The sequence below is a fragment of the Ambystoma mexicanum genome, chromosome 3q (genome assembly GCF_040938575.1).
Source record: "Ambystoma mexicanum isolate Mex_15411 chromosome 3q, UKY_AmexF1_1, whole genome shotgun sequence".
NCBI lineage: Eukaryota > Metazoa > Chordata > Amphibia > Caudata > Ambystomatidae > Ambystoma > Ambystoma mexicanum.
In genome coordinates this window covers 378,943,703-378,967,446 of record NC_090926.1, presented here as the reverse complement: position 1 = coordinate 378,967,446, position 23,744 = coordinate 378,943,703, and the positions used below count along the sequence as shown (strand labels likewise).

The window sequence follows — 23,744 nt, the reverse complement described above, 5'->3', positions numbered from 1 at the left end:
TTTGTGCACTTTCAAGCCACCTTTTATAAGCATAGAAATATGTAACATTGCCTTGTTTATAAAAGAAGGCTTGAAAAATACACAAACCATAGTAGTACGCATACAAATATATAAATGCTCACATACATTTATATATTTGTTTGCGCACCGTACTATGATTTGTGCACTTTTAGGTCACGCCCACAGTGGATGCCACGCCCCCAAACGAGGGCCCCCCCTCAATTTCTTACCCCACTTAAAGCACTGCCTTAAAGCGTGATGGTTTATCTATATACGTCAGAGCTCTCCCGAGCCACGTCGCAGAATTTCGTCATATTCCAATATTCCACAAGCAGCTCTGCCAAAGCACCTCAGTTCTGTCTGTTGCACGAGAGCAAAGGTCCGCACATGTCTCTACAGCTCGGCCAATGGCCTCCCGGGTGACCTCAACACGCTGGGGAGAGCCTGTCCTTCAACCCTGAACCGCTGGCTCCGATAACGTCGTCAGAGCAGGTGGTGTTGAACCGGCGCATGGCGGGTTAACTTGACATCATTCCTGAAATTCCTGCCCGACCCTGATTGGCTGCATCTCCCCTGTTATTTTCCTGTCACTGTGCTTGAAGGTGGCAGAGCGTGCGAGACACGAGCCGCGACCACAGCAGCAGCAGCAGCTGGGGAGATTGGGAGCGCGAGCCTGTCACCAGGCGCAGGGGAGAAAGCACAGGGCGCCCTGCCCCTCCCCCGCCCGTCACCATGATGGGAACAGGGAGAGCTGGGGCTTTGTGGGTTTTACCCCTACTGCTGTCAGCCTTCACCAAGGCACAGCCCGACCAGCAACAGGTGAGGCGAGGTTTCAGAACAGGGACATGTACCGTCTGCGTGTGTGTGTGCGTGTGCGTGCGTGCATTAGCGCAGGCATGTGTGACGTAGGGGGTGAGGGGAAAGCGGTAAAGGGAATGGGCGGGGCTATTCGTGCCGTGGAAGGCTGCTGGTTCTTGTGTGTAGGAGGGTGAGGGTGAGCGTGAGGCAGGCTGTGGAAGGCTGCTGGTTCTTGTGTGTAGGAGGGTGAGCTTGAGGCAGGCTGTGGAAGGCTGCTGGTTCTTGTGTGTAGGAGGGTGAGCTTGAGGCAGGCTGTGGAAGGCTGCTGGTTCTTGTGTGTAGGAGGGTGAGCGTGAGGCAGGCTGTGGAAGGCTGCTGGTTCTTGTGTGTAGGAGGGTGAGCTTGAGGCAGGCTGTGGAAGGCTGCTGGTTCTTGTGTGTAGGAGGGTGAGCTTGAGGCAGGCTGTGGAAGGCTGCTGGTTCTTGTGTGTAGGAGGGTGAGCTTGAGGCAGGCTGTGGAAGGCTGCTGGTTCTTGTGTGTAGGAGGGTGAGCTTGAGGCAGGCTGTGGAAGGTTGCTGGTTCTTGTGTGTAGGAGGGTGAGCGTGAGGCAGGCTGTGGAAGGCTGCTGGTTCTTGTGTGTAGGAGGGTGAGCTTGAGGCAGGCTGTGGAAGGCTTCTGGGTCTTGTGTGTAGGAGGGTGAGCTTGAGGGAGGCTGTGGAAGGCTGCTGCTTCTTGTGTGTAGGAGGGTGAGCTTGAGTCACAGTCAGATGATGGTGATCTCTTTGCGATTTGCTAGTTAGTGGCGTGTTTTGGTGTGCCAATTGTCGATTAAGAACCTTATTGGCTGGTTGGCTTATTGTGTGAATGCGTGCACGGTGTGTCAACTGTGTCGTATGTTAAGACTTGTGGTATATAAGTGGTTATAGAAAGGCCTGTTTAGCCAGATGTTCTCAGGGACTGGCTGCCCACGGACTATTATTAATTGAGTTGGTCAGCCTGGGTATCAGACGCGCCCTTCAGGGACGTGATGGAGGCGTGCTTGGTGCGTGAGAATGTGTGGCGTCTGTGCAATGTATCCGTCTTTTGTTGAATGATATCTTAGGAGTAAACCATGTCCTGCTCTGTGGCCTGTGAGGCTCTGCTGGTTTCATGGGAGTGAGTTGCGTTGAGGGTGGAGTGTGTGCCAAGGCTGCGTTGTTTAAAGAGTGGCACCGTGGGCTCTGTATGGCATTTGACACAATGTTGATTGCTTGATATTGAGGTGCTGGTTTGTCTGGTGCATTCACTTTAGTTACTGCTGTTTACTAGCAGGCGTGTTGCCCTACGTGTGGCCTATGACTCTCTAGGGATGTGTTGCCCTACGTGTGGCCTATGACTCTCTAGGGATGGTGCAGGATGTTAGGGTATTTAATGTGTTGTTCTGCTTTCCTGGCACGTTGGTGTGATATGTTGCCCCCCTTGTGAACCGTTACTAGAGTATTACTGTATACCTCTGTGATGTCTGTTTCTTCTGTTCTGATTCGCTAATGCTGTTTGGGAGCAAAACAATAGTAGTGAGTGTCAATAGTTTTTAGCTCATCCCTTACCAGGGGAGGCCTTCAACAAATAATGGCCCTAACTTCCCCCGTCAGTGTTTCCATCATCTGTCTCCATTTTATTACAAAACAATTCAGTTTACCTACACACAATATTATAGCATAAAATACTAAAATTCATACTTAAAACCTGCATATTAAGTACACAAACATTAATTAGTTACACACAAATAAAAAACAACACCATGATCATCATTTTAACCAGTATCTCAATGAACTGGTTGACACTAGCGTGGGGGGTTTGCCACACACAATTCACACGCTGTGTGTCCAGCCCAACAAGCTATACCGCCTTTGGCTTGTTGTAATGTACTGTATAGGTGGGATATCCCCCAGTGGGTCCTGCCGATGTGAGATTGGTGGAGCAAAACAATGCCATCTGTTTTTAGAGCGCTATTGGGTGCGTGATAGTGGGGTGATTGCTATGCGTACGCTGTTGTGCTAGCTGTGTTCGAGGGTGCCATTGTCCCATCCTGTGATTCGTGTGTGCCATGCTCCTTGCATGGGAAGGTGATGTCAGAGGTCTATGCAGTCTGCGTGACCTTTGGCACTGAATTGGATGCATAAGAATGTGGCAAGTGTATTCTGCTATGTTTGTGGTGTTGTGTTGAGGAAGGGCATTCTACCCACCCGCCTACTGTCTCAAACCCCTTCCTAGGGATGGTCTCGTTCTTTTCTTACCTGCTTCCTCTGCAGCAGCCCTTCGCCCGTCTTTAAGGTTGGCTGCTGGGTTGCTCATTGGTGGCTCAGTTGTTGCCCTTGAATTGCCTCTTTCTGCTTGGCCTGACAACTGTCCCATGTCTAATTGCCCCTAATAGTTCACAGGCAGGGAATCAAACTGTTAGCTTCCACCCCATAGCATAACAGAGCGGGACTATTCACCCACGACGGCGGTGTTGCCCCCAAAACCTGTAGAACACTCTGCTGGTTGCTCTCGACAACCCACTTGACCAATCACCCAACCATGGTTGCTAATCAACGCGAGGCTCACACTTTCACCTTGACCCCGTCTAAAAGTCAGTCAAGTGCTTAGAAGTAACTCGAGAGTGACATCTAGCACTCTACAAAATACCTGCATAGTGCAATCTATCCCATGAAAAAGCAGACATGTTTATAATATGTCTGTATCACATTTCCCTGAATAGTCCTTCTATTTAGTTTTGGCAATTAGATAGCATTGTAAGTGCTGCCTATAAGCCAAAACTATTGGCATTGGACATGAGCTAGGAGAGACGTCTTTTGAAGAGGGACACACGGACTGTAGGTGTTGTTTGGGTTTTTACCATCCCCATTCTCAGCCCATGGCCATGCTACTTCAACCCACCACCTCCCCAAAATACCCTGGAAGAGATAGTTCCATGGTTTTAAGGGGATACACATTTTATTCTTAAGCAGTCTTCTGAAAGTTGGACTCAAAATGTAGGCCCATGCAGAAGCTGCCTGCCCCCCTTTCCAAAACACCCTGTTTGAGCTACCTCTGTGCTTTTAAGGTGATGCCAAAGCTATTTCTAAGCAGTCTTCTGAAAGGCAATGTCTTAAGTGCAGCTGTAAACCAGCACCTAGTGTAATAAAAACATTGTAACCAAGTGTGCCTTCAGCCACTTGATTGATGAGCAGTGTGTGTCTCCTTGCACTGAAAGGAAACAGTGGAAAAGCCACCAGGGCTCGCTCTAGTTATATTTGACGGCGCTAAGAGGTACTAACACCGCTTGCCATCTGTTACTCTTATTATTGGGAGGTAGTACCATTATGACAGTGCCTGGAAAATGCATATCCTGTGCCACTACAAACGCCAAAACTGTTGGCTTTGCCAACACCTCTTTATTTTATATGCTTAACCAGTACTTGTAATCCATCTGAAAATTTCCAAACCAAAAGACCTCCTAAGTGCACTATTCAGAACTATCTCCCAAGGATCCTGTAGGCAGATAGGAACCAAGAACACCAGCCATCTCGGTTCATCTCTTAAAACCCTGAAAAGTTTAAGTAACATTATATTTCGAGGCAGACATTTCTTATCGCGCTCCTTGAGACCGTCCCTGGGTGGTAGCGGTGCGCTTTAAGAGTCAACATAACACAAGTCACCATAACATTAAGAAAAATATAAATGCGCGACAACTTCAAGACTGCAGACTAGACATGTGTTCTTTTACTAAAGAAAACCTGTGCACTTAAGACACGACCTGCCTGCCCATCTGCTGTAGGTAAACCATGTCTGCTCTCAGCTCTTGCGCTCCAAACCAGTAGTGTCTGGGGAGCTTCCAGCCCAGTGGGCCATGAGGAGACATCCAACATTGGAAGCGGAACCAAGCCCACGACTTCAGAGAGGTTTGGAGGTTGGAGGGGCCTTCTCCCGCCAACGCATTTGTGTAAATTAGAGGCGGAGGGGAGGGGGGGCATTTTAAAGCACATTTCTATTAATTCATAGGACACAAGGTTGTAGGATTGACATACAGCTCTGAAAGGGACCACGTGCAACAGCTCTGCAGCAGAACAGTTCCCTGCAGCAGCGCATCACTTGTGAGCACGTTAGCAAACTGTTTGCTGAGTAGAGTCACGTGGTGCACAGAAGACAGCTGTGCGTGTCGTGTAATAAGCGCAGACATTCTCATCAACACATACGTAGCTGATGCAGTCTGGCACCAGACCGCTAGGAAAATGCCACATACCAATCGCGTGCTTGCAGCAATAAGGGCAGTTTCATGAGATATACTCACACAAGACACCCTCGCTGTGCCAGGAGGTGGGGTGCAGCAGATGGGTCCTGTGTTAATTAACTAAATACCATCAGAATTGCCCAAAATAAAACAAGATCAGGAAGAGCAGGCAGTGCTTGAGGAGGCGCAGATGGAGTTTCAGGAGGCGATGGGGATGGGAGGTGGAACACGCTGGTCCTTTGGAGGGGGCTATGTCGGGGCAGAGACATTTGGGGCATAGCTGGTGAGGGCCATGTGGGGGGTGTAGCCTCCAAGCAGGAGGGGGGCGTGGTTGCTGCAAAGACACTTCAAAGGTTTCTGCAGAACGTGGAGCAGTCCATGAAGCCTGGAGCCTTCAGGGGGGCAGTAACACCCCGGTAACAGGGAGAGTTAGCTACAGAGGTGAAGGCGGATGGCAGCGAGAGGCAACAGCAGGAGGTGGTGCGTATGCAGGAGCCCCAAGAGCAGCGGGCAGAGGAGCCAGAGATGTTCCCCCAGCAGATGGCACGGAAGGAGGAGAGCGGGGCCACTGCACCCTTGCCTGCCCTTGCAGCAGGGGCAGGGCAGGTTCGCGCTTTCCTCGGGAAGATTAAGGTGGTTCAGACGCAATCTCGCCATGGCCCTGGGACTGCTTCGGCTTGCTGGAGGGAAATGGTGTCAGGGGGCACACATGCAGAGTAATAGGCAACCCGCCAAATGAACCAGTGCACACGCACTGTAAAGCGTGGCGCAAGGATTTCTACAAGGGGCCAGATTACAGAAACTTTGCACCAGTGCAAGTGCCAAGTTTGCACGGTATTAGCACTAGGGCAAAGTTTGCCTTTTTTTTAAAAATAAAACACTGGGGGGCATTTAAAAACCACTGCACATCGACAAGTGTAGTTTGACATATTAAAAGCACCAGGAAAAAAATTACCTTAGTGCAAAAAAGGTGCATTTTCACTACATTTTTGCACCAGGGCAAAGTTTGCCCTAGTGCTAATATGGAATGGTATTAGCAATAGGGCAAACTTTGCCCTTATGCAAAAATGCATCAACAATGTATCTTTTTAGCAGTAGGGCAATTTTAGCCCTGGTACTTTTAATCTGCCAAACTGCACTTGTCGATATGCAATGGTTTTTCAATGTGTCCCAGTGTTTTTAAAAATAGGGAGAACTTTGCCCTGGTACTAATACTGTGCAAACCTTACACTTGCACCGGTGCAAAGTTTCTGTACTCTGGCCCAGGGAGCGCACACCAGCTGCCACAGACCCAGCTACTGAAGCGCCCTCCAGTGATGACGATGCCGAGGGAGTGTAGCCAGCTCACCAGTTCATCACCAGTCACACTGTAGCAAGCAATCCCCTCACTCTCAGCCAGCCCATAGCTTCACCTCGTGGCAACATCCACTAGCAAGGATGCGTTGTCCCTGTCGGCACTGCAGAAACTGCTTCAGGGTCTGGAATTATTAGTGCAGGAGATGTGCGACCGAGGGACGAGGCATGCAGACACGCACTGCCTGCATTGCCTGGCGTCTGTCTGTCGCAGCTGAACCCCATGGCATTAGTGGATGTCATGAAGAGGCACATGCTCCAAGACCCTGCTGCCCTCTTATAGGTGACAGGTCAAGAGGGTATAGAAAGGGGTGACATTGGCAACTGGGAGAATCCAGATAAAATGCCGGAGTGGCATCGCTGGTAGGCAGAGACAAATGAATCGAGACTGGGCCTCCAGCTTCGGTCCCAAGAACCTCGAGTTTGGGAGAGCATCTGTAGTTGACGTGGGCGGGAGCGGTTGCACTTCAGTGCAATGCACTGAACATTTCCTCAAGCAACAGGTGTGTTTGGAGGTTTGGATTGCACGTGGGAGGGGCCGTGGGGAGCGGGGGCAGGCCAGCTGGGAACATTGTTCCCCTACTTCTTTTTGTGCACCTCGACCACTGGAGAGCATGACTAGGAGTTAGAGAGCTCTTATATGGCTGGCAGGCCAAATGCATCTCGGATGAAGGAAAAACAAAACTTTTACTTTTGCAATGCACTGAATCACTACTGTCAGGGACAAAGTCGGGATAGGGAGATTACATTGCGGCAGAATTTGTCGAATTTCTTAAGAGGAATTTGGCCACCAATATATGTGGGGGGGGTAGGTAATCGTTTTATTAAAGAGAGGGGGAGGTGGGAGGAGCTGCGGGGGTCTCCCCACTGGTATATTTGCAGCCAAATGTAAAAAAAAAAATGAAGAAAGAAAATGAGAGGAAATCTAATTGGACAATAAAACTCGACCAAATCATATGGAACCTCAGGCACCTCTCCCTGTGGCCCCCTTCTTTGTGAGTGGAGCTGGCTTGGAACCTCAGGCACCTCTCCCTGTGGCCCCCATCTTTGTTCATGGAGCTGGCTTGGAACCTCAGTCACCTCTCCCTGTGGCCCCCTTCTTTGTGAGTGGAGCTGGCTTGGAACCTCAGGCACCTCTCCCTGTGGCCCCTTCTTTGTTCATGGAGCTGGCTTGGAACTTCAGGCACCTCTCCCTGTGGCCCCTTCTTTGTTCATGGAGCTGGCTTGGAACCTCAGTCACCTCTCCCTGTGGTCCCCTTCTTTGTGGGTGGAGCTGGCATGGAACCTCAGTCTCCTCTCCCTGTGGGCCCCTTCTTTGTGGGTGGAGCTTGCTTGGAGCCTCAGTCACCTCTCCCTGTGGTCCCCATCTTTGTGGGTGGAGCTGGCATGGAACCTCAGTCTCCTCTCCCTGTGGTCCCCTTCTTTGTGGGTGGAGCTTGCTTGGAGCCTCAGTCACCTCTCCCTGTGGTCCCCATCTTTGTAGGTGGAGCAGGCTTGGAACCTCAGTCTCCTCTCCTTGTGGTCCCCTTCTTTGTGGGTGGAGCTTGCTTGGAACCTCAGTCACCTCTCCCTGTGGCCCCTTCTTTGTTCATGGAGCTGGCTTGGAACCTCAGTCACCTCTCCCTGTGGTCCCCTTCTTTGTGGGTGGAGCTGGCATGGAACCTCAGTCTCCTCTCCCTGTGGTCCCCTTCTTTGTGGGTGGAGCTTGCTTGGAGCCTCAGTCACCTCTCCCTGTGGTCCCCATCTTTGTGGGTGGAGCTGGCATGGAACCTCAGTCTCCTCTCCCTGTGGTCCCCTTCTTTGTGGGTGGAGCTTGCTTGGAGCCTCAGTCACCTCTCCCTCTGGTCCCCATCTTTGTAGGTGGAGCAGGCTTGGAACCTCAGTCTCCTCTCCTTGTGGTCCCCTTCTTTGTGGGTGGAGCTTGCTTGGAACCTCAGTCACCTCTCTGTGTGGTCCCCTTCTTTGTGAGTGGAGCTGGCTTGGCACCTCAGTCACCTCTCCCTGTGACCCCCATCTTCGTGAGCGGAGCTGGCTTGGAACCTCAGGCACCTCTCCCTGTGGCCCCTTCTTTGTGAGCAGAGCTGGCTTGGAACCTCAGTCACCTCTCCCTGTGGCCCCCTTCTTTGTGAGTGGAGCTGGCTTGGAACGTCAGGCACCTCTCCCTGTGGCTCCCTTCTTTGTGAGTGGAGCTTGTTTGGAACGTCAGGCACCTCTCTCTGTGGCACCCTTCTTTGTGAGTGGAGCTGGCTTGGCACCTCAGTCACCTCTCTGTGTGGTCCCCTTCCCTGTGAGCAGAGCTGGCTTGGAACCTCAGGCACCTCTCCCTGTGGTCCCCTTCTTTGTGAGTGGAGCTGGCTTGGAACCTCAGTCACCTCTCCCTGTGGCCCCCTTCTTTGTGAGTGGAGCTGGCTTGGAACCTCAGGCACCTCTCCCTGTGGCCCCTTCTTTGTTCATGGAGCTGGCTTGGAACCTCAGGCACCTCTCCCGGTGGTCCCCATCTTTGTGAATGGAGCTGGCTTGGAACCTCAGTCACCTCTCCCTGTGGCCCCCATCTTTGTGAGCGGAGCTGGCTTGGAACTTCAGGCACCTCTCCCTGTGGCCCCTTCTTTGTTCATGGAGCTGGCTTGGAAACTCAGTCACCTCTCCCTGTCGTCCCCATCTTCGTGAGTGGAGCTGGCTTGGCACCTCAGTCACCTCTCCCCGTGGTCCCCATCTTCGTGAATGGAGATGGCTTGGTTCCTCAGTCACCTCTCCCTGTGGTCCTCATCTTCGTGAATTGAGCTGGCTTGGTTCCCCAGTCACCTTTCCCTGTGGTCCCCATCTTTGTGAATGGAGCTGGCTTGGAACCTCAGTCACCTCTCCCCGTGGTCTGCATCTTTGTGAATGGAGCTGGCTTTGAACCTCAGTCACCTCTCCCAGTCGTCCCCTTCTTTGTTCATGGAGCTGACTTGGAACCTCAGTCACTTCTCCCTGTGGTCCCCTTCTTTGTTCATGGAGCTGGCTTGGAACCTCAGTCACCTCTCACTGTGGTCCCCATCTTCGTGAGTGGAGCTGGCTTGGCACCTCAGTCACCTCTCCCTGTGACCCCCATCTTCGTGAGCGGAGCTGGCTTGGAACCTCAGGCACCTCTCCCTGTGGCCCCTTCTTTGTGAGCAGAGCTGGCTTGGAACCTCAGTCACCTCTCCCTGTGGCCCCCTTCTTTGTGAGTGGAGCTGGCTTGGAACGTCAGGCACCTCTCCCTGTGGCTCCCTTCTTTGTGAGTGGAGCTTGTTTGGAACGTCAGGCACCTCTCTCTGTGGCACCCTTCTTTGTGAGTGGAGCTGGCTTGGCACCTCAGTCACCTCTCTGTGTGGTCCCCTTCCCTGTGAGCGGAGCTGGCTTGGAACCTCAGGCACCTCTCCCTGTGGTCCCCTTCTTTGTGAGTGGAGCTGGCTTGGAACCTCAGTCACCTCTCCCTGTGGCCCCCTTCTTTGTGAGTGGAGCTGGCTTGGAACCTCAGGCACCTCTCCCTGTGGTCCCCTTCTTTGTGAGTGGAGCTGGCTTGGCACCTCAGTCACCTCTCCCTGTGCCCCCCATCTTTGTGAGTGGAGCAGGCTTGGCACCTCAGTCTCCTCTCTGTGTGGTCCCCTTCCCTGTGAGCGGAGCTGGCTTGGAACCTCAGTCACCTCTCCCTGTGGCCCCCATCTTTGTGAGTGGAGCAGGCTTGGAACCTCAGTCTCCTCTCCCTGTGGTCCCCTTCTTTGTGGGTGGAGCTGGCTTGGAACCTCAGTCACCTCTCCCTGTGACCCCCTTCTTTGTGAGTGGAGCTGGCTTGGAACCTCAGTCACCTCTCGCTGTGGCCCCCTTCTTTGTGAGTGAGCTGGCTTGGAACCTCAGGCACCTCTCCCTGTGGTCCCCTTCTTTGTGAGTGGAGCTGGCTTGGCACCTCAGTCACCTCTCCGTGTGGTCCCCTTCTTTGTGAGTGGAGCTGGCTTGGAACCTCAGTCACCTCTCCCTTTGGCCCCCATCTTTGTGAATGGAGCAGGCTTGGAACCTCAGTCTCTTCTCCTTGTGGTCCCCTTCTTTGTGGGTGGAGCTTGCTTGGAACCTCAGTCACCTCTCCCTGTGGTCCCCTTCTTTGTGGGTGGAGCTGGCATGGAACCTCAGTCTCCTCTCCCTGTGGTCCCCTTCTTTGTGGGTGGAGCTTGCTTGGAACCTCAGTCACCTCTCCCCGTGGTCCCTATCTTTGTGAATGGAGCTGGCTTGGAACCTCAGTCACCTCTCCCAGTCGTCCCCTTCTTTGTTCATGGAGCTGGCTTGGAACCTCAGTCACCTCTCCCTGTGGCCCCCATCTTTGTGAGCGGAGCTGGCTTGGAACTTCAGGCACCTCTCCCTGTGGCCCCTTCTTTGTTCATGGAGCTGGCTTGGAAACTCAGTCACCTCTCCCTGTCGTCCCCATCTTCGTGAGTGGAGCTGGCTTGGCACCTCAGTCACCTCTCCCCGTGGTCCCCATCTTCGTGAATGGAGATGGCTTGGTTCCTCAGTCACCTCTCCCTGTGGTCCTCATCTTCGTGAATTGAGCTGGCTTGGTTCCTCAGTCACCTTTCCCTGTGGTCCCCATCTTTGTGAATGGAGCTGGCTTGGAACCTCAGTCACCTCTCCCCGTGGTCTGCATCTTTGTGAATGGAGCTGGCTTTGAACCTCAGTCACCTCTCCCGGTCGTCCCCTTCTTTGTTCATGGAGCTGACTTGGAACCTCAGTCACTTCTCCCTGTGGTCCCCTTCTTTGTTCATGGAGCTGGCTTGGAACCTCAGTCACCTCTCACTGTGGTCCCCATCTTCGTGAGTGGAGCTGGCTTGGCACCTCAGTCACCTCTACCTGTGACCCCCATCTTCGTGAGCGGAGCTGGCTTGGAACCTCAGGCACCTCTCCCTGTGGCCCCTTCTTTGTGAGCAGAGCTGGCTTGGAACCTCAGTCACCTCTCCCTGTGGCCCCCTTCTTTGTGAGTGGAGCTGGCTTTGAACCTCAGTCACCTCTCCCGGTCGTCCCCTTCTTTGTTCATGGAGCTGACTTGGAACCTCAGTCACTTCTCCCTGTGGTCCCCTTCTTTGTGAGTGGAGCTTGTTTGGAACGTCAGGCACCTCTCTCTGTGGCACCCTTCTTTGTGAGTGGAGCTGGCTTGGCACCTCAGTCACCTCTCTGTGTGGTCCCCTTCCCTCTGAGCGGAGCTGGCTTGGAACCTCAGGCACCTCTCCCTGTGGTCCCCTTCTTTGTGAGTGGAGCTGGCTTGGAACCTCAGTCACCTCTCCCTGTGCCCCCCTTCTTTGTGAGTGGAGCTGGCTTGGAACCTCAGGCACCTCTCCCTGTGGTCCCCTTCTTTGTGAGTGGAGCTGGCTTGGCACCTCAGTCACCTCTCCCTGTGCCCCCCATCTTTGTGAGTGGAGCAGGCTTGGCACCTCAGTCTCCTCTCTGTGTGGTCCCCTTCCCTGTGAGCGGAGCTGGCTTGGAACCTCAGTCACCTCTCCCTGTGGCCCCCATCTTTGTGAGTGGAGCAGGCTTGGAACCTCAGTCTCCTCTCCCTGTGGTCCCCTTCTTTGTGGGTGGAGCTGGCTTGGAACCTCAGTCACCTCTCCCTGTGACCCCCTTCTTTGTGAGTGGAGCTGGCTTGGAACCTCAGTCACCTCTCGCTGTGGACCCCTTCTTTGTGAGTGAGCTGGCTTGGAACCTCAGGCACCTCTCCCTGTGGTCCCCTTCTTTGTGAGTGGAGCTGGCTTGGCACCTCAGTCACCTCTCCGTGTGGTCCCCTTCTTTGTGAGTGGAGCTGGCTTGGAACCTCAGTCACCTCTCCCTTTGGCCCCCATCTTTGTGAATGGAGCAGGCTTGGAACCTCAGTCTCTTCTCCTTGTGGTCCCCTTCTTTGTGGGTGGAGCTTGCTTGGAACCTCAGTCACCTCTCCCTGTGGTCCCCTTCTTTGTGGGTGGAGCTGGCATGGAACCTCAGTCTCCTCTCCCTGTGGTCCCCTTCTTTGTGGGTGGAGCTTGCTTGGAACCTCAGTCACCTCTCCCCGTGGTCCCTATCTTTGTGAATGGAGCTGGCTTGGAACCTCAGTCACCTCTCCCAGTCGTCCCCTTCTTTGTTCATGGAGCTGGCTTGGAACCTCAGTCACCTCTCCCTGTGGCCCCCATCTTTGTGAGCGGAGCTGGCTTGGAACTTCAGGCACCTCTCCCTGTGGCCCCTTCTTTGTTCATGGAGCTGGCTTGGAAACTCAGTCACCTCTCCCTGTCGTCCCCATCTTCGTGAGTGGAGCTGGCTTGGCACCTCAGTCACCTCTCCCCGTGGTCCCCATCTTCGTGAATTGAGCTGGCTTGGTTCCTCAGTCACCTTTCCCTGTGGTCCCCATCTTTGTGAATGGAGCTGGCTTGGAACCTCAGTCACCTCTCCCCGTGGTCTGCATCTTTGTGAATGGAGCTGGCTTTGAACCTCAGTCACCTCTCCCGGTCGTCCCCTTCTTTGTTCATGGAGCTGACTTGGAACCTCAGTCACTTCTCCCTGTGGTCCCCTTCTTTGTTCATGGAGCTGGCTTGGAACCTCAGTCACCTCTCACTGTGGTCCCCATCTTCGTGAGTGGAGCTGGCTTGGCACCTCAGTCACCTCTACCTGTGACCCCCATCTTCGTGAGCGGAGCTGGCTTGGAACCTCAGGCACCTCTCCCTGTGGCCCCTTCTTTGTGAGCAGAGCTGGCTTGGAACCTCAGTCACCTCTCCCTGTGGCCCCCTTCTTTGTGAGTGGAGCTGGCTTTGAACCTCAGTCACCTCTCCCGGTCGTCCCCTTCTTTGTTCATGGAGCTGACTTGGAACCTCAGTCACTTCTCCCTGTGGTCCCCTTCTTTGTGAGTGGAGCTTGTTTGGAACGTCAGGCACCTCTCTCTGTGGCACCCTTCTTTGTGAGTGGAGCTGGCTTGGCACCTCAGTCACCTCTCTGTGTGGTCCCCTTCCCTCTGAGCGGAGCTGGCTTGGAACCTCAGGCACCTCTCCCTGTGGTCCCCTTCTTTGTGAGTGGAGCTGGCTTGGAACCTCAGTCACCTCTCCCTGTGCCCCCCTTCTTTGTGAGTGGAGCTGGCTTGGAACCTCAGGCACCTCTCCCTGTGGTCCCCTTCTTTGTGAGTGGAGCTGGCTTGGCACCTCAGTCACCTCTCCCTGTGCCCCCCATCTTTGTGAGTGGAGCAGGCTTGGCACCTCAGTCTCCTCTCTGTGTGGTCCCCTTCCCTGTGAGCGGAGCTGGCTTGGAACCTCAGTCACCTCTCCCTGTGGCCCCCATCTTTGTGAGTGGAGCAGGCTTGGAACCTCAGTCTCCTCTCCCTGTGGTCCCCTTCTTTGTGGGTGGAGCTGGCTTGGAACCTCAGTCACCTCTCCCTGTGGCCCCCTTCTTTGTGAGTGGAGCTGGCTTGGAACCTCAGTCACCTCTCCCTGTGGCCCCCTTCTTTGTGAGTGAGCTGGCTTGGAACCTCAGGCACCTCTCCCTGTGGTCCCCTTCTTTGTGAGTGGAGCTGGCTTGGCACCTCAGTCTCTTCTCCTTGTGGTCCCCTTCTTTGTGGGTGGAGCTTGCTTGGAACCTCAGTCACCTCTCCCTGTGGTCCCCTTCTTTGTGGGTGGAGCTGGCATGGAACCTCAGTCTCCTCTCCCTGTGGTCCCCTTCTTTGTGGGTGGAGCTTGCTTGGAACCTCAGTCACCTCTCCCTGTGGTCCCCATCTTTGTAGGTGGAGCAGGCTTGGAACCTCAGTCTCCTCTCCTTGTGGTCCCCTTCTTTGTGGGTGGAGCTTGCTTGGAACCTCAGTCACCTCTCTGTGTGGTCCCCTTCTTTGTGAGTGGAGCTGGCTTGGAACCTCAGTCACCTCTCCCTGGGGCCCCCATCTTTGTGAGTGGAGCAGGCTTGGAACCTCAGTCACCTCTCCCTGTGGTCCCCTTCTTTGTGGGTGGAGCTGGCTTGGAACCTCAGTCACCTCTCCCTGTGGTCCCCTTCTTTGTGGGTGGAGCTGGCTTGGAACCTCAGTCACCTCTCCCTGTGGTCCCCTTCTTTGTGGGTGGAGCTGGCATGGAACCTCAGTCACCTCTCCCTGTGGTCCCCTTCTTTGTGGGTGGAGCTGGCATGGAACCTCAGTCTCCTCTCCCTGTGGTCCCCTTCTTTGTGGGTGGAGCTGGCATGGAACCTCAGTCACCTCTCCCTGTGGCCCCCTTCTTTGTGAGACGTTATCCCGCCTTAGAGAATCTGGCATGATGGGGCGGGGCATGATTAACAAAGTTTGAAGGCAGAGGTCATGTAAGGTTGCACTTGCAGGTTGTTGCGAAATGCCAACGGTTGCATTGAGGTCAGCTGAAGTAATAAGGCAAATGTGCAGCAGTTAATGGATGCTTGTCAATGTTGAATGTTTAAGTTAATTTGACATTTTGATGCATGGAAGCAATGTGGGTGATCTTTGCATTAAGAAACCTATATCAATCACTACTGTCAAACTCAAAGCCGCCACCACCACCTTTCCCCATAACATTCCATCTGCGTGAGATGCCCGCGCATCTTCATCATCCGATGACTCCATGGTGTGTTCCTCCAAGTGTTTCATCCTGCCGTAGTCTTAGGTAAGATGATGCTCGTTCATTTTTATAGAAGTAAGCTCTCTCTCTTGTCTGTCCTTGAGGCGACTCCTGTTGTTTTATGCAATAGCACAGGAAGAAAGGAATACCACGCTTATGTACTAAATACATTAGTGTGTGTGAGTGCTACACCAGAATCCCCACTCTCATTCTAAACTTTTCTCGGGAGGATAGCTCAGGGGCAACGTGCTCACCTTGGAAGCAAAACGACACAGAGTAACACAGGTTCAATCCCCAGGTCTGCGCTTAGAAACCACTGGGTATTTAGCACCTTATAAATAACATACCATTCATATGCATTGTTGCACAAGGACTATTTCCAAGCTTGGCACTAGGACTCAAGTATTTAGCAGTCACTAATCAATAATCGATTTGACCCATTTGACCCATGAAAGCACGTCATGTTTTGGAGCTCTTTCCCCTTGGTCAAGTGCTAGGACCTCATGGCCAGGAGTAGCACAATTGTGCTGTGGAGTTAACAAGAGCATGTCGTTCTTCCATGGGACCTGCCATCACAAATCAAATTTACTCCTAAATGAATGATTTCAAAATGAACGAAATTCACTATGGAGAGAAACAGATTGTTTTTTGACTCCTGAATTCTTGAGTGCAAATGTCAAACTTATGTACAGTTGTAGTTCACTATTCGATGATGTGTCCGGCACAATACCCTCAGCAGAACTAAATACCCATTCACAATGCATGCTGACCACGGGCAGCTAAAGGTATGTACAGATGGCCATCCTGACCGCCTGCCAAGCCAGAATTACAGCGCACCACCATCCGTACTCAGTTGACATGTGTCGTAAATATGCATCGACCATCTGGTCTGCCGATTGCCTGCTGAATTATCGTGGGTACCCAATGCATACAGCAAGAACAACTGGATCAGGATGTCCCACTGCCTCTCACCTGTTTTCCGCTGTAACAAAGTGTGTTGTGCTGCCCTCTGAGCCAGTGCTAGAAGTTGAGGAGAATGACTGCCCTATAGCTCATTTTGCAGCTGTAAAGACCCACAATGAATTGGCGACTTCTGACCTTTGACTGCCTCGTCTTGTTCCATCTGGGATTCTTTTAATAATACAAAAAATACATGTTCTTTCTAGAAAGGGGTGCCTGCTACCTTTTTAGTATTTTGCAAGGAACATGGGGTTGGTCACCCTAAGTTACGGGGAACCCAGACGTGGAGCCCTTGCTCACTGTGCTCAGAGAGGCACAGCTCAACCTCACTGATGAGGCCCAACAAGGCTGAAACACCTGTCTGGGGTTGCTGTTGGTACTCTTGTTCAAAGGAGGTTTGCCTGGCATTTCGGTGCTGGACTGCCTTTCCGGGCGAGACAAAGACTGACATGCAAATGGCTATTCCTCCTTTGTGAAAAGTAGAGTGAGCAAAAAGCGATGGCTGTGGAAAAAACGCAGAACAGGTTATCATGCCATGTTCTTTCTAGAGAGGGGAACCTGCTACCTTTTTTGTTTTTTGTTCTTTTAATAATGCACTTCATTATTTTTATTTTTTAATGCACAGAGCAACTACATTGACCAAAAACACTAGTTAAGAAGCCACACGTATACACAGGCAGCCAGAAGACCAGATTATACACAATCAGGTTAAACCAAACGCTCATTTCAGCCAACAGCCAAATTAACAAATAGGCTTTTAAACATCTCTTTATTTTATCTTTTCACATCATTAACATGACAACCCTATGCATTTTCTCCATCCTCACGAACATCCCATTTGAAACGTGCAACCTTGACTTTAAACCGTGGGTCAAGAAGAGATGCAAGATGGTAATTCCGTTAGATTCCCCTTCATCGCATCACTGTGTAAGGGTCATTTTATGGCCACTTGCCCTGCTCCTGTATTGCCTGATAGGTCATGCTCATGCATTGTTTTTGATAGCTTTCATTCCAACAGACACCATTGCCAGCATCTCTCTAAGTGATATAGTGCGCAGGCTAACATGCTGCGTTGCCAAGTCAAAAGGCTGTAGTAAAGAGCCAACGTTATCCAACGTTTGACAGTTTAGGTGGGCCCCCTTCAGATGTCCACTCTGGTTATTCCAGTAATCGATTGCAGCGTTGCATTGTTCACAAAGACACATTATATGGGGGATTGAAAACCATCAAGTCAATATTTAGGCAATATGACCCAAGGATGGGGGCCATGGTTATAGACCCAAGCAAAGTGAGGGCTTTAACAGAGCGCCAAGGGCATTACCCGACTGGTAGAGGTCCCCCTCCAAGGGCCAAGGTGCCATTAATACCCCAGTACATCGTACCACGGTACTAATTGTAAGAATGGCGCTGCAACTGTTTCTCAAATCCCTTTCCATGGCGGCCATTAACCCAATGCAAAAAAAAGTCAACAACAAAAATGTCCGCTATGGAAAGGGCGAAGGGACTACACGTAGTCCCGTTTCCCTTTCCTTGGTGACCAGTTCCGGAAAGCACCCCAGATACCGCAGAGGCTCAGTACCTTTTCGGGTAGGTAAAACCCAGGCGAGCACCAATGCGCTTGCGTTTTACAAGCTCATTGACCCTCGCCGGAGACTAATGTGGTTTTCAGCAGGTTGTAAGGACGGTTGTGGCATGTGAGCAGCTTTCCTAACATATTTCAAGCATTGTGGCAGTGGATATGGTGGGGGAAAATCTTCTGAGCCACATTTGCCCAATACTGACTTGCAAAGTCATCCAAAGTGTTAGAGGACCTGGACAAAGCAGGGCACTATCCTATGGTGTCTTCAACATCAGACCCACTGTCAGCTGCCACAAAGCCCACTTTTAAATCACTAATGCCAATGTGCCTCCAACCTCCTTGATTGCGCCCAGAGATCAAGTCCCTTGATGAGAAAACATTCCATGCACAAAGTGGCCTGCTGGTGAATAGCATTCTGCTGCTGCTCTCCTGTAATTTGTTGAAATGTGGGGAAAGGTGACCCTAGGTCACTGCTGTCCATGAAGTCTGTGCCATGAACACCTTTCGACATGTCTGTTGTACTGCTGTGGGACGTTGGTGCAAATATGTCTATTACCTGAATTCCTGGGATGAGAAGCTGACGAGCCGCCTTTTCTGTTTGCCAAGCGTGCAGATGATGCCATCACATGTGAGCCCGCGAGGAAGAGTTTCGCAAATGTATAGCTGGCTTACCTCGCAAGATGTGCTTGTTGCTTTTGTGATATGAAATAACTCCACAACTCCACACAAATGGGGATTAACCCTGACCTCTTCTGATTCTTGTGGTTGGCTCAGTACACTTTGCACTGGATGTTGGATGGGTGCTATTGATGTGATTGAATGCAAAGTTGTACTTGTGCATTTTCTGAAAGAACTGTGCACTAGCACGCAGAGAGTGTCTGAAGATTGCCTCCCATGCACATTGCTTGTACTTGACAATTACCTGGGGTTGTCAATGCCTGCACCCTCTTCTTCTGCCCCATTGTCTCCCTTGCTGTTTTCGGTACCCACTGCATCTCACCCTTGGATCGGGAGACAGAGCATAATCGTTGTCATGCTCTTCAATGTTGTCTGTTTGCAGAGGAAATGAAAGGTGTGGAATGTTCAGGAATAACCTCTTGTTCCTCTCATGTGACTTGCTCCCTTTGTTGTCTTGCTGATGTCATCTCTTCTCCCATTTTTACATTAGCTGATGGAAGCTTGCCTTCCCCCTTCTCCCTAGCCCCCTGTTCCCTCGCCTCTTCATCTTACTGCTGACTAATATGATTCATGTAACCCTCTGGCACCTGATCCTGATGCAAGTGCAATGGTGGGGCATGCATGATTACATTTCTTCCCAATGTGCCCGTTTCTTTTTAGACAGATACCCCCCTGCTCTTTGCAGAGGAAGAGATCCGTGGCCACTGTGGATTGGTGGGGCTGTCGCAGAGACCCATGTACCATCTGCACCTCTTCACGGTGTACACACACTGCAGTATCAGTGCACTTGCAAACCATCCAGCAGAGGCCCTCCTCTTGCAGAATCCCCCACACCCACTACCCCGTGTGGGTCCTTTAGCAGATTCAGACACATTCCTTCTCTTCACCGCTGCCCTACAGTAAGCAGACTGCCCAATACTGCCTTGGCGCTCTCCCCAACCTATGAAACCGCCATGGTGTTCTCAGTGCTTTGGCCTATGGCATATGCACATTTCATTGATTTGGCATTCTCCGCCACCTACAAAGTGCACTTGTGCTCAACTCTGCCTTGGCCTTCTCCTCTGACTACAAATTGCATGTGTGGTTCTCATTGCTTTGACATTCTCCTGCCCATACTAAATGCACATGTTCCTAACGCTGCCTGGCATTCCCCTCCCCCTGCAAAATGCATGTGTGCCTAACAATTACTTGGCATTGTCTCCGCCTAGAACCCACGCATGTGCCTAGCACTGGATTGGCATTCTACCCTGCTTATAAAATGCACATGGGGTCCTCATGGCTTCTGCCTTCCCCTCCACCCACAAAGAATGTCTCACTGCTTTGGCATTGTGCTCCATCTACAAAATGTACGTGTGCCTAACAGTGCTTCTGCTGTTCTCCCTCCTATATAACACACATGTGATTTCCATTGCATTGGCTTTTTCACTGCTTGCCAAATTCACGTGCACAAACTGGTCTTGGGGTTCTCACTGCGTTGGCTTTCTCATCTGAGTACAAAATCCACATAGGAGTTTATGTGGCTCCAATTCATAATTTGGTGGCAGGGAGCCAGTACGTGTTGACATGCACGTACGTGGCTCCCCGCCGCATTTTTGTCAGTTGCATGGCGGAGTACTAAAGCGCAATGCAAAAGGCTGTGTACCCGTGGGTGAGCATGCTAGGCAGCATTTACAATATATCCCTATGGGGTCTGCCTGCTTTATGCTGGTGGAAAGCCATACCGGTGCAAATGCTGTAGAATTTGTATGGCAGAAAGGAAGGGAGGCAGTGGAAACTCAAGTTGCATTCCGCTCCTCCTCTCTGCCGTACAAATGCTTGAAAATGGAGTAAAAGCGTTATGCAAGGCTTTTACTACATTACATTAACATTAGGGCTCATATGACCATGAGCCCCATAGAGTTCTCACTGGTTTGCCTTGTCCTCCACCTAAAAGAAATAAGTGTGTCTTATACTGCTTGACTATCCATGATTGATTGTGCTCCCCCTTCAATGGATAATCATGTGCCCCGACCCCACACAATATTCGACCCTAATTCCATGAGTCTACCGTGGCCTAATATTGACGTAATGCCACTCCATCCTACATTATTACTAATCCTAAACTACCCTCTAACTTCACAAATGCTCCTCCCTAACTGGAAAGAGTTGGTCATTGCTCTTCAAATTGCAACCATACGTGTTCTGAGCTTGTATTCACCAGGGATGTCATTTGCGGTCTCCCTTGCTAACCCTAAAAAGAAAACCTTTTTTTTTTAAAACAGAAGCTTCTGGGCTGTGGCCAGCGCCATGTGTCTTCGTTTCTGGAGTGGCAGACTTTCAACCAGTGACCCTAAATAACAAAGAATATGAATACCAACTAATTTGTCTTTCTGGAATTCTGTACAATAATTGCTAGACTCATTAAAGGTTTATTTCAGGGACACTTCAGGGGGTAAGTCATTGATTTAGCCTGTACTTAAACACCTCAAATTTACAATGCAGACAAAAACCTCCAAAAAGCATTTAGAGTAGAATAAACATCCATTTTGGACTATGTATTTTGATTTTCACAGGTTGCAGTTATAGCATATTTTTTTCAGCCGTTGTGTCTGTTACGATCCTCACAAGACTTCCCATCTCAGTGTTCTCTGTCTCTTGACACAATCTCTGTGCCTAAAAGCTTGTGTACAGTGTAGAAGTTTTTGACCATAGCACATAAAGTGGCCCTTGATTTCATTGTGTCACAATTAATGTTTTGTTGTAATGTGTCTATCTTTCCTATCTCCCTGGCATGATGTTCAGGATGGTTGTTTGCATGGATGAGGTTACGAGTGCCCAGAGTACAGGATGCCGTGTGAGTGAGCTGATTTCCCAATGCTATTCTAAATTCTTTAAAACACAGTTATTAACCATCCCAATGCTAAGTATTTTGCCAACCTCTGAAGACTGAAAAGTAGATCCATGCAGGCTTGACATGCAGCCAACTTTGCGCCAGACCTGCAGAAGAACTGGCCTGCTGTTAAATCTCAGTTGGTATCCACTACAGAGTGTAATTTCCTTTCTGACTTTGAGAACATTCAGACATGTAATTGCTAATATTATGATAGCTGGTACGATAGCTATAGCTGGTAGGATAGCTCAGCTCGCTGCTAAAATGTGTGTGTGATCTGCAGGTTCGAATCGTGGCAAGGCCAAGTCAGCCTTTCATCCTTCTGAGGTCGATAAAGATAGTTTATGTATATTTGTTCTATATAAAGTGCTTAAGCGTAAGTACTAAATAATAACACAACATTACCGTTTGTCCTTGGATGTTTTCTGGCATTCACAGTAATTGGGTAATATGGGGCTATACACACTGATATTAGCGATACATATGGTGACCCATTCTTGTATGAAATGTGTATCACATTAGTGTGATATCCTAATCAGATTTTTCGTAGTGTACTCAGGAACAATGCTGTGTGATGCCACTTCTGTTTTTTTCAGGGGGTGAAAAGTTGTGTTCCATCTCTTTCTGTGATGTGACTTCGGGGTTGGATGCCATCACTTCCTATGATGTCATCAGATGTCAAGGGTCATGTGATGTCACCCCTGGCATTTTGGTTAAATGATGTCCCTGGTACTCACCTTCCTTTGTGTTAATGCAAGATTGAACTTGCCCGAACCTCATATCTCGAGAAAAGCTTCAAATTTTAACCTGGCCAAACCAGACGAAATTTTAAAGGTTAAGTTTAACACAAAGGGGCAGATTCATGGAAAAGAGTGCATTTCCCTGCAAATTCTGCACGCCGATAATTACACTGCACGAGCCTGCGCGCTGAATAAAAAATGCGCGCCCTGCGTATTCATGGGATTTCCTGCACAAAGTACTGTATACGCAAGTCACGGCAGGAACAACCCCATGCAAAGCAAAAACAGCCAGAACAGCACATTTGCGTTATGCCCCGGGCGTAAATACATGCACCCTTCAAACAGTGCGTGTGTTCTCCCGCAAGTGGCCCTGCATCTCGGGGACCCTACGCGGGGTCCTCCATAACTGTTACCGGCACCCCGACAACATGCGTATGATGTATCGTAAATCAGCGAACCCCCGTAAGCCGTTCCTGAACCACACTACACTGCGTACACGCACCCCTAACTCTGATTGGATTCCAGGCTGTGTACAATCACCCCTAAATCCAACATGGGAACCCCCCCTCTGCACTGTGATTCCTATGCGCAAGTGTACTTACGCCTGCCTTCGGGTGGTGGATAGATGGAGGGATTTACATGGGAATTTCACAATCAGGAGGTTGCACGGTTACATCCATGAATAAGCTTTGTTGTGTGAATTTGTAGGCGCGCTATGGACTGCATGCGGCCAGTCACTCGCAACGCCCACTTTTTCTCTTGTTCTTCCCCATTTTCCAAGTTCTGCCCTTTACTCCGCCCTCTGCGCAGGCCTCGCCCACCTCTGCATGGTTTCTCACGCAAGGCACTCGACCGCTCGCAGAGATGTGCTGAGCCTGCACGAAGCCCACGCGAGTCAGGAAAATGTGCTGCGCAATCGATTCAATGAATCGACGAATAGGGTTTTGCATGCAGAATAGCGGGCAAATCCATGATTTTCCAGGCAAATAATTCCATGAATCGGCCTAAAAGTGTTTGCCACATACTATTGCTAAGTGACCTCAGGAAGTCTCCGGCATATTGAATTCAACTATAAACTCCACACATTAGTTGGTGCATTAAGAGAAAAGGTGGTACAGACTGCCAGGAAATAGAAACTTGAGTCTGTTTTGAGGTTTGCATTCTATAAGCACGTGGTTAAAATGAACAGAAGCCTGGCCAGTTTACTGCTGACGTATTCTCTGCACTGCCCACATTGCCCACATTCATCCCAGAGGGACCCCAGCTCACGTGCTTGTGCTTTCTATTCCAGGGGTTGGAAAGCAGCAACACCAGCGTTGTATTTGTGTATTCTCAGAGTCATCAATGCAATTGTGTTCCTCTTTTCATTCAGTTCTCATGTCACAGTGCAGCCCTTTTTGTGTTTTACCCAGAAGTTACAGAATTACACTACGGAAAACATCTGTTTGTGCACCCCAATAATGACCTGCAGACACCCTCTTTGTTCACTGAGACATACAAGTGCTGATTCATGGAACTTTTAGCGCAGTGTAAAGAGACTTTGCACTGCCAACAAACACCTTGATTCACAGAGCGGAGCAAAGTGTATTTTTGCAGTGCAAAGTCACTTTGCACTAAAATTCCATCCATCAGGCCCAAACAGTTCTACCAATGCACATCCTGCTATTCCCATAAAATAACAGAACCGCAGGACCACCTGCAATCACAATGGCAAGTTAAAGTTCTGACTTTCAGGGAAAGACCAGTAAATCAAACACATGGCCGGAAATGATATTCATGAAATCTGTCACCGGGACCTGGTAAGCAGCTGGTTTCCAGGCAACGCTAATATGAGGAAAGGCGTCACTGCTCGAAGGGATTTGGAGGCAGGAAGCCAGCTGTCATCGCGAGATTGTAAATGTGAGGCGGCCAGCCTTGCCGGATGCGCGGCTGCGGCCTGTTCCCGCCC

At 50.7% G+C, this 23,744-nt stretch overlaps 1 protein-coding gene across 1 annotated transcript in view; it reads left to right on the top strand.

Annotated features, from left to right (window-relative positions):
* The first annotated feature begins 585 nt into the window (after positions 1-585).
* GPX3 (glutathione peroxidase 3) overlaps positions 586-23,744 on the top strand; it is a 56,036-nt gene continuing 32,877 nt past the window's right edge. Inside the window, exon 1 of the mRNA XM_069654026.1 lies at positions 586-819. Coding sequence (XP_069510127.1) covers positions 733-819 — 87 coding nt within the window. The 5' untranslated portion in view covers positions 586-732. The remainder of the gene's footprint in view (positions 820-23,744) is intronic.